An 11,043-nucleotide genomic window follows, 5' to 3' on the forward strand; every position below is an offset into this window, starting at 1 on the left:
GTAATGTTAGGGAGACTAAATTTATAGACAAAATTTCAAAAACTAAAGAACATGAAAGTTGATGATTGGTTTATTACTTAAGCGTTGATAGACGTATTCATTCTTATTGGTGACACATCATTTAGTTTGCAAATTTTGTCTTCAAATTTAGTCTCCCTAACATTACCTGATGATAAATGACCTACTTAACTTAGTGGTTAGATTATTGCTTTCATACGGCGGGAGTCATTGGTTCAAATCCAATAGTATACTCAATGCTAGATGCAAAGACATATAATAGATCAATATGAACATCATGATTAGTCCCGTAACAAAATTGATTGTTGCCGATACTTTATTCTCGGTTCCTTCTTCTCCTTCTTCCATAACCCATGCTCAGAGATTGGAAGAGATAAGAGAACCCTATGGAGAATGTGGTCATAAATCCATAATATCGTCTGGCCACACCAACCGAATTGATTATCTTCATGCATAAGGATGCTAGATTAATGTAATAACTAAGTTTCTTCCCTTCTGAAAGTGAAATTAATCAACCCCAAATGAGTTTGGCTCATATGTAATATAAGAGTGTCAATTATGGGAGGTATCGAGCTCTCTCTTAATTCAATTCCAATCATTTGAGGGTTTACGTACCTACCTAAGCTAGTCACCTTAATTTCAATAATTAAAAGTCAAATCCTTAATTATTTAAGCATAGATTATTAGCTAGGGTTTTGGGGTGTACGTAATCATATTTTTAGTTCTATATTTTCTTTTATCGATAGAATGTGTAGTGTTTGACTTCATTTCAAGCACAGTACACCAGGATGAAAAATCATGGCAATATCCTTCATGCATGTTTGGCAATATCCTTCATGTGCATGTAAGAGCAAGTCCACTGGGAGTGGATTGCCTAGCACCCAAAACAGGCTAGCCCCCAACCAAATCACTCTACCCCAGCCTAATAGGTTGGCACCCAGCCCAAGTCAGGTAAGAGACTAGCCCAGAATCGATAGACCCATATGCCAGGCCATCCATGTTGTTAATGCCGACGCCAACTCTTCCCACAACCTTCAACCTCCCGCCGGAGGACTCGAACAACTCGCGGGTGAACTTGGTCTTGCTACGCACGATCAACGCGTCGCAGAGCTCGATCTTGGTGCAAAGCTCCTTGAGGCTGAGGTTGATTCCGAGTTCTCTGAGCTTCGACGAGGTCGGTGGGCTTGGCATCGAGGTTCATAGCAAACAACACCATGACCAGCCGCGGAGGGGCTCGGCGGCTCAAGGCCAAAGTCACTGAGAAAGCAGAGAGGGAGGGCTTGGAGGTGAGAGAGAGGGCAGGGTTTCGGAAAAATGGGGAGCGGATTTGGGACAGCGACGGTGGTGTTTTTGTATGTATAGGTGTGTGTGGGTGTAATTTATAATAATATTTTATAAAAATATCAAAAATTAATAATATTTTTTATATAAAGTTAGAAATTAAAAATAAAATTATTATTATTTTATTATTTTATAATAAAAAATAATAATATTTTAATAAAATTGACTAGGCTATTTTTTGTTAGGGGTGGATATGCATTTGGCCTATTATTGTTCATTGAAGTCTATCACTGTTCATTGAGTGGATTAAATAGGTTATATGCTGACACATTTTATTAGGAGTGGACTTACTCTAATCACCTGTGCCTTTTGAAAAATTAACAGCTTTAATTTCGATGAGATCGATATATAACAAATAGCAAGCAATCATGGATGATGAATCATGCCATATGTAATCCTTTGTATTTTTATTTTTTTAAGTTTCTTTTTTCTATTTTTGTGTGTGGTTCTTCTGGCTATACATGAACGATAGGGCAATTTCAGTGTTAGGTGTTCACTAAGCTGGCCACCGATAAATGCCAACTATATAATGCAAATGCAAGATTAGATTGCCATCGCTTTATATATATATAGTATATGGAGTGAGAGGTAGCTCAACGTCGTAATATTTGGTTGAATACTATCAACGGTATTGTATTGGTGGCACTCAATGAACATGTCGATATCACTGCATTATTGGTCTCTCAATACTCATGAGAAAAGGACAAGGATTTTCTTCGGATCCTCTTTAAATTTGTGGGGATCAGGGGATCAATCAATCGTGTACGTTCATCATACATCGTGCGACTAATTTTCTTTAAGTACTATTTATATTCAATTTTAAATTAAAATTTTAAAATAATTTTTAACCGTATAATATACGATGAACGAACACGATTGATTGATCCTCTGGATCCCCACAAAAAGGATATGGAGAGGATCCTATTCCATGAGATAAAAAGCTCAAATCATTTCAGGAGGCAAGGACTAGCTGTTACATCATAAAGTGAGGAATTGGATCCCATCCGGATCCACTTTGTGGGAATCCTCACATCTTAGTTATTTATCGTGTATCGTGTGGTCAGAAATCATTTGACTTTTTTTATTTAAAATTACACACAAATAGTATTTGACGAAAACTGACCGCACGATATACGATAAACGGTTAGGATATAGGGATCCTAGATCCCCACAAAGTGAATCCGAAGAGGACCCCTTTCCATAAAATCAGCACACTGACCTACAGTTCTGGCTTTTGGGGTGAGGAAAAGAAACTTATTTTTCTCAAATTTGTCAAAATATCAACCTACCTAGCTTAGATTACTAATCAAGCACTTGGTTGAATATACTGCTCAAATTAAAAGTCTGAAAAACGCACGTATCAATTAGCTCTTAATTTAGCTGTATTTATCTTTTCAAATTAGAAAATGTCTCAAGTTCACATTTCTTGTTATTTCCTCATTAATCAATGACGAGTTGTTAGTCTAGTTATGAAACTTGTTTAAATTTTATCATGCTTACGTCGCACTTTCTCATTGATCAATAACGAGTTGTTACTCTAATATTATTAAAGTAACATAACTTATAAAGGATCTAAACTCCAGAAAAATAAAAGTATATAGCAACCAAATCACACAAATTAATGAACGTCGATGGAAATAGCCATGTACATATCTAGCAATCTGTCCAAAGGCTCCCAGGGTGTCCATCTAGCATTCTCGAATCCCAGCCAAATGATAGAGACAAGAACGAGTAACAACATCATGATTGTCTTGTGGCTCATCTTTAATTAAATTCTTTTTTCATAACTTAAAACCTCCCTCCCTCCGTCCCCATCTCATAACCGCAAAAAATATAAAAAAGCTGGCCAGGCTGCTTGGATTGTGGAATTTGATTACTTGAAGAAGAAAAAAGTCAGTCAGATGAACCCCCCATGCACACGAAACCCTCTAAATATTGCATAAACATTGAAGCACTACCAAACAAACATTCAACGGCATAGAACAAAAGCTTTGTGAACAATATTGTAAATCTTTGAGTGTGTGACTTGGAAAGATTGTTTGTTGTAATTGAAATATTGTCAGGTTGTATTATTCAATTCAATTTATAATGAATATATTTATTTTTGAGGTCCTACAAGTTGAACATATCAAATTTGTTGTCTATATTCTTAAGAAATTATTATTGTCATTTCAAAAATTTAATTGTGCAATCCAAACTTTCTATATTTAAAAAGATTTATAAGGAGTGCATAATTAATTTTTTTTAGAATGCTAATAATAATAATAATTTATTATTATTATAACACGTCGTCGCAAGTGTTCCGAGAGTATATATATATAACTATATTGTCTGCGTGTGACTTGTGAGAATTTACAAGTGACAACTAGGGCTGAAGCCTGACGCGCCAAGGCGTGTTTCGTTTAGGGTTTTAGAAGATGGAGAGAAACGGTTCCAACAATGGCCATACAGTATGCACTAGTGCTTGGAATTAGAGATATAGAAGTCACGTGAAGACAGCTTTGCGGTCTTAGAAGAGATGAGTAACGTAAAAAATCATATGCTTAGTTTAGTTGGAAGAAGCCACTTGTTTTTTTTAAAAGAGCGTGGAATTCATGTTTGATTAGAAAAAACTCATAAAAAATTAGTAAATTAGTGTCGATTAACCAAAACTATAACTATATCAATCTTCCTAATTCGCAGTTATGGTGAAATTAATTATTTGAATAATTATGGTGATGATTTGGGGGACTACCCTAATTCCTATCCAAAGTAGTGTCAAGAAGTGTGGTGAATAATGCTCTGCTATTTTTTTTTTTTTTTTTTTTTTTTTTTGTGGCCGTTGGATGGAGTTTACGCACACGTGATAGAGGGGCACGTGGAACTTGGATTTGTGGTTCATTGAATGAGTTCGTTGAGTAGTTTTTCATTGTACGGGAACATGACTTGGAACACCAAATGTCATAATACTAGTGATTTGATATTAAATTTTTTTTTTCCCAACCACTTGCATTATGACACTTGATGTATTAGACAGTGTTCCCGGCACATTGAAAAAATTCTTGAGAGCATGGTACACCACCTACTAATCCTCCATCTGTCATGCAGCCACAATGAGTTCAATACGCACACCCTATTTCTTTTTCTTTCACTTTTTGTGTGTATATAAACAAGCTGCGTAAACCCATCGACCATCCTCAGCTAATAGTCCTCTAATTTTCTCTGCATGAGAATTTGAGAGGGAGGGAGAGAGAGAGAGCTCTAGGGTTTCTCAACACCAACTGAGTCCTCCTCCTTAGCTTCTTCAACATATCATTCTCTTCATTTTCATTGAGAGAGAGAGAGAGTTCATCAGTCTGAGTTTTCTTAGCAAACTAGGGTTTTCAGATCTAGAGATATCATGGCTACAGTAGCAGACAGTCACCATCCTTTGGCATTTACATTTGGAGTTCTAGGTAAACAAAATTGCATATGTACATTATTCATATTCTTCTCTAGTTATGACGCCCTTAAAACCTAGTTGGCCCGCATTTGTTATCTAATCTTTGTCATCAACTTGGCCATATTCTTTTTCCGTTAGTGAACCGTCTGAAATTCATCAGTGACTACTTTTTCTTTGCAGAAAAGCCTAGCTAAATAAATTTATATAAAAACAACCAAATATACAACAATAAAATTTCTTTGTATGTACACTATTCAAAGATTAGTTGTCCAATTTTTTACTTCTTGTTAATTTATAGGTAACTTTTTATATTAAGTAACACTGTACATCATTGTGATCCTTGATGATCAACCTTCCTCACCACTACCCACTAATATATAGATAATGAAAAGTGTGATTTATTTTAATTAATTGTAATCTTTTGATAGTCAAGAAATTCTATTTGAATGACCACTATTGTATTATTTCTTTGATGATGCCAGGAAATCTAGTCTCAACCATCCCAGTGTAAGTGATGCATACTTTTTTTTCTTTTTTTTTTTTTTTTTTTAAATGTAAGGAATAATATGTATATAAGTCTATAAAGAGACATATGATTAACTTTTTTTTTTTTAAATGCAGGCCGACATTTTATCGAATTTACAGGAAAAAATCGACAGAAGGATTCCACTCGGTGCCATATCTGGTAGCAATGTTCAGTTCCATGCTTTGGTTCTATGATGCGTCGCTAAAAAAGAATGCTATGCTGCTCATCACCATTAACTCATTCGGAAGTTTTGCAGAGATGACCTACATCGTCATCTTCGTTGTGTATGCACCAAGGGATGCTAGGGTACGTACGTATGTTTCATCTTTAATTGTTATTTTTCTTGTATATATCAATATAATTTCAATTTCCCTGTATTTTATATGTGTGTGTGTGTATATATATATATATATATTCTCTAATAACTCTATATATTTACGGAATGCAGAAGCTTACAGTGAAATTATTTGGTATTATGAACGTGGGACTTTTCACCTTGATCCTTGTCGTGTCTCACTTTCTAGTGAGTCGTGCGTACCGGGTCCCAGTTCTTGGATGGATTAATGTTGCCATTTCTACCAGTGTTTTTGCTGCGCCCTTAAGCATTGTGGTAATTGACTCAATCGTACAAACATATGACCATATTATTTGTTGGTGCTTTTTTCAATTACGTAAATGTTATTCACACTCTGATATTGTCTTCTTATATTTATTTTTTAAGTGTTTTAAAATATAAAAATGTTAAATTTGGAGCTTTAAATAAACTCTTAATGCCAATTAATTACCTTTACTTATATTTTGAGCACACATAATGTGTGTAATATATAACATATTCATTCAGTTTATTGATTTGTATTGCAGGCACAAGTTACCCGAACAAGAAGTGTCGAATTCATGCCATTTAGGTTATCATTTTTCCTCACTCTGAGTGCCGGTATGTGGTTTGCATATGGATTGTTCCTCAAGGACATATGTATTGCAGTAAGTATACTTACACTAAATTAAATCTATTTTCAAATCAATTATCCCTGCATAATTGATTAATCACTTGTTGCAGATTCCAAACGTTCTGGGTTTTGTGTTGGGACTGCTTCAGATGCTGCTGTATGCGATGTACCGAAACCGAAAGCAGGAGATAATAGAAGATCATGAGAAAAAGCTACCGGCTGCTACACCAGATCACGTGAAAAACATTGTGATCATAGCCACATTAGCAGCTTCCGAGGTTCATCCGGTGGATGCTCAACCGAACAATCGCAATGATGATGGTGACGTTAATAATAACGCGGCCGTTACAGAGGCAAAGGAGCATATGCTGGCATAGGACTTTGCCAACATCACACTGCTGATGGTGTTTCATTAGGTTGAAGCTCGACGGAAGCATTTTCCACATGACGATGATCATCCGTTTGTTCATGCATGAACAAACGGATGATCATCGTCATGTGGAAAATGCTTCCGTCGAGCTTCAACCTAATGAAACACCATCAGCAGTGTGATGCTGGCAAAGTCCTATGTCGTACTTCTCGGAAAGAAAAAAACTACGATCAGTCGAACCTCGTTTGATGTGTAACAGCAGCAGCCGCTTGATCACGCCAAGATGTGGTCTGATCTTGTTATATTATATGTTTCGTTAATTGTCTCTTATTGAATAAATAAATTCCCAGTTCCAAGCGTGGGGACTGTGGCTGTGCTCATCGATGCACAAGTATATGTGAATTGGAAAGCTACAGCTATCCACGCTTGGCTTTGAATACTACTACTCAATATTAATATCAATGGACGTATGCTTAATTTATGTCCTCCGTTTCCTTGAGCAATATTTTTGTTTAAACGGCCCGGAAAACAGCTAAGTGGTGTTCAAGGAAATAAAGAGTCCCACATCGGAACATTCACAAACAAATTACAACGTATATTGAATAGTTCTACTTCTAATACACAAAGATTTTTTATGATAAAATTCACCAACTCGACCACAAATGCTCATGCATGACAGCATTCCCAAAACACACAATTTCTCATATTTTCTCCACAAATTTATACATTAATTTCGTATTTTATATATTAATTGATTAAGCCGTAATCGATAGACATAATTAAGCACGAAGTTTAGATATGAGAGTGCCAGTTTATAGTAGGAGAAGCCAATGGTGGAGTTTGCGTGAAGAGCTTTAACACAATTAAAGTTGAGATATGAGAGTGCCAGTTTATAGTAGGAGAAGCCAATGGTGGAGTTTGCGTAAAGAGCTTTAACACAATTATCTCACGGGTTGTGAGGTTGCATATTTCCGCATATCCTGCACATTGGCACGAAATTTTCTTGCTTACACATTAAGATTGATATCAAGTTTGAAATTTAGTGCATTGATCGATAGAGTAGTGAGGACGTCAAACATCATAGGACAACATAAACCATGCTCTAGGGTTCACATTTTTAGTACACTACTGTACCAAATTATGCAATAGATGATGCATCAATTTCCAACTCGTCACACAATAATTGATGTAATAAGCAAGTAGGCTACACCTACGATATTGGCTATGGTAACATTCGCTACACCAAAATCTTGTTTTAATATGCGGATTACACTTACCTTGATGAATATGAGAGAGATGTGAACGTGATTGTTTTATAACTTAAATTAGAAGAATTTAATGTTTTATAACTTAAATTAGAAGAATTTAAATAAGGAGCTAGAAAGTGAAATTTTACTTCTAACATGATAATTCATAATATAGTAAATCGATGTGAACCTTATTAAGTAATAGGGAATTTTCAAATTGCCACATCAACTTTTTATTGCGTGGAATTTCCTAATAAGAGCTTGTTATCATGGATTATGATGACAATGCACCAAAATCAACCGTAAATAAGGTAAATCAACAAATAAGCAAAATTAACCACAACAATAACATAAAAATATACGGTACATCCAATCCGGTGATCCCCTTAAGAAACTTCACTAGAGAATAGTAATAACCCCCTAACCCTTATCAAACCATGGATCTTAAATCTCTCTCACCCCTTGGCTCAAACACTTTGATGCCCTTATGGAACCCTTGTAATGATTATAGTTCAATAATGAAAAATCACTATCGTTTCTTGTCAAAACTTCCGTCATAATCAAGGCCAATCAAGAGAAATAATTTATTGTGGATGAAAAAGACACCCCATTTTTGTAGCACGAAAAAAGGAACACCGCAAGTTAATCGCGCATCCTTGGTAATGAAAGAGAGAGTAATTGAACATGTACGAACACATTACCAAAGAAACATGTAAAACGCTCGATAATACTAAGGTTGACAAAGACAGGAGTAGCGACAAGAGATTTTGTTTTGTTTTGTTCCAAAACACACAAAAATTACAGAAGGCAGAAGAATCGTACAGCATTTAACCAGACGTTTTTACTCTCAAAATTTTTAAATACGTCCTCTTTCTTCTGTTCTTCCTTCAGTCTTCTAGAAGATAATGTACAAATTCCATTTACGGATTATTCTTCTTCTTCATGTTCGGAGAAGAGGAAAAGAACAGAAAAAGGGTTAAATCAGGACGCATGTTGGTCTGCACCAACGCTCCATTACATTGAACACCCCAAACTAACCAATCTGCGAAAAAGCGAGGGTAGGAGCTGAGGTTGAAGAAGACGAAGCATTGTACACTACGGCGCTACAAGTTGGTGCCATCAAAACTGCCTTGTGCACTCAGTCGTCTTTTCTCTCGCCAATTCTCTCCCCACATCTTGGCCTCAGCAACTGCTCGTTCCCTATCCAACATCCTTGCGGTTTCCTTTGGGGAATCGTCCTTCTCGGAACCATCTAAATCCCATCTCCGTCAGGATCCTCCTCCTTCCTCATTCTTCAATATTCTACCACCATCCCTGTGCCTTTTCTCATCCTTTTCTCCTGAACCTCTGTGGCCATGTCCTGAAGCCAGGTTAGGGTCATAAGACTGGTTGGCTAGGTACGACAGAGCAGTAACCACATCCCCAATGAGAGGCCGTGTGGCAGCTTGTTCCTGGATGCACATGGATGCCACGGCTAGAGCTTGGTAGAGACCCCGCATTGCATACCGACCCTGAAGTCTTGGGTCTGCCAATTTCGCAAACTTCCTTCTATCATTGAACAATGGACGTGCCTGCAGACATAAAACCACTGCCATTTAGTTATTGCACAAACACAGAACCCATGCTTGCCAGACCCACAAAGCCTGCACAACAAGAAGATAAGTTTCTTCAGGCAATTCTACTACAAGAAACAAAGTGAGAATTACCCAAGTGATAAGGTTCTGTTCTCCATGGGGCCGGTCACTATCTATGGCCTTGCGTCCAGTAATCAGCTCCAGAAACACTACCCCAAAACTGTAGACATCTGACCTTACTGTCAACTGACCAGTCATTGCATATTCAGGAGCACAATAACCGTAAGTGCCCATAACCCTTGTGGACACATGGGACTTGTCTCCAGTGGGACCAAGCTTCGCAAGCCCAAAATCTGAAAGCTTTGGGTGAAATCCTTCTTCCAGCAATATGTTGGATGATTTGAAGTCCCTGTAAATAACCGGAGGGTTTGCCTTGTCGTGCAGATATTCCAATCCATTGGCTGCACCAGAAGCTATTTTCATTCGTGTGTTCCAATCCAATGGTTCCTTATCAGGTGGAAGATCTGCAGAGGGATCAACAACCCATTATAGGTGACTCATTAATTATCACTTGGATAAACTGTCAGGGAAAACGAATAGTCCAATAACACAGGAAAACAGAAGTTTGGTGCACTGTGTTTATTGAGGTCGCCAAACTTTTTGGAGACGATGCCCCCAAAAGGAAATGTTTCTTTTTTCGTTTTCTCCATTTTACCAACGTGTGTGTGTGTGTGTGTGTAAGCAAATACTTCTATTTTCCCATATGCCAAACTTCAAAATTCACCATACATTCCCATATGCCAAACTTCAAAATTCACCAATGTAGCGTAGTCAAGACTTAAGAGGAGTATGCTTCAACTTTGAATCAAGTGGTGGAATCTAAGACTATTTCCCATTTAGGCATATTAAACTACAAATAATGCTTATGTCTTTACATGTAAGAAGTCATTCATCTTAGTTTATTTGCAAATTACAGTTTAACACATACAAAAAAATAATTCAAACAATAATTTAGCAATTTGGATGTAATTGTATATTGTTTTTGCTTCAAGAAAAATTCATGAACATTGATATGAAATAGGCGGCTATAGGTAGTTTGTTCACTAGTGGATTAACGTTTGAATGCTTGAATCTAATTATTCGCATGTCACCATGTTAATGGGTGGCCAATATGCAACCAATATACAACCCAAACCCCAGGAAAAACAAAACTTGCTTTTTTCCTCCTTTTATAATTTGGATGTTTTTCCTTGTAATAATTGCGGCATCTTGCACCAATACATTTTTGTGTGTGCGTGAAAGATAACAAAGCTAATACAATACTATTTTTTTGACAATTTCTTATGTTATATTATCATACTATTAATAGATGTGGCATCTTGCACCAATACACTTTTGTGTGTGCGAGAAAGATAACAAAGCTAATACGATACGATTTTTTTGGACAATTTCTTATGTTATATTATCATACTATTAATAGATGCGGCATTTTGCACCAATACATTTTTGTGTATTCAAAGCTAATATGATATAATTTTCTTACACAATTTCTTATGTTATATTATCATAATGTTAATTTAATCTATTAACTAGTTAATT

At 36.4% G+C, this 11,043-nt stretch overlaps 2 protein-coding genes across 2 annotated transcripts; one reads left to right on the forward strand and one right to left on the reverse strand.

Moving 5' to 3' along the window:
* The first annotated feature begins 4,738 nt into the window (after positions 1 to 4,738).
* On the forward strand, positions 4,739 to 6,884 carry LOC137736453 (bidirectional sugar transporter N3-like). The gene is made up of 7 exons (XM_068475718.1): positions 4,739 to 4,793; positions 5,263 to 5,287; positions 5,402 to 5,612; positions 5,755 to 5,916; positions 6,168 to 6,287; positions 6,364 to 6,614; positions 6,724 to 6,884. Exons 1-7 carry the CDS (start codon positions 4,739 to 4,741, stop codon positions 6,803 to 6,805), a joined length of 906 nt encoding a protein of 301 aa, XP_068331819.1. The 3' UTR covers positions 6,806 to 6,884.
* A 1,805-nt stretch (positions 6,885 to 8,689) lies between these two features.
* Positions 8,690 to 10,258, reverse strand: LOC137738231 (serine/threonine-protein kinase PBS1-like). The gene is made up of 2 exons (XM_068477862.1): positions 9,577 to 10,258; positions 8,690 to 9,441 (listed from the first exon to the last, which is right to left on the reverse strand). Exons 1-2 carry the CDS (start codon positions 9,925 to 9,927, stop codon positions 9,139 to 9,141), a joined length of 654 nt encoding a protein of 217 aa, XP_068333963.1. The 5' UTR covers positions 9,928 to 10,258; the 3' UTR covers positions 8,690 to 9,138.
* Between the last annotated feature and the right edge of the window lie 785 nt (positions 10,259 to 11,043).

The sequence above is a fragment of the Pyrus communis genome, chromosome 6, assembly GCF_963583255.1.
Source record: "Pyrus communis chromosome 6, drPyrComm1.1, whole genome shotgun sequence".
NCBI classification, from domain to species: domain Eukaryota; kingdom Viridiplantae; phylum Streptophyta; class Magnoliopsida; order Rosales; family Rosaceae; genus Pyrus; species Pyrus communis.

Coding starts and splice junctions, on each gene's coding strand:
- LOC137736453 (XM_068475718.1), top strand. CDS start 4,739: ATGGCTACAGTAGCAGACAGTCACCATCCTTTGGCATTTACATTTGGA. Junction 5,613..5,754: donor ATGCACCAAGGGATGCTAGG/GTACGTACGTAT, acceptor TACGGAATGCAG/AAGCTTACAGTGAAATTATT. Junction 5,917..6,167: donor CTGCGCCCTTAAGCATTGTG/GTAATTGACTCA, acceptor TTTGTATTGCAG/GCACAAGTTACCCGAACAAG.
- LOC137738231 (XM_068477862.1), bottom strand. CDS start 9,927: ATGAAAATAGCTTCTGGTGCAGCCAATGGATTGGAATATCTGCACGAC. Junction 9,442..9,576: donor AACAGAACCTTATCACTTGG/GTAATTCTCACT, acceptor TTATGTCTGCAG/GCACGTCCATTGTTCAATGA.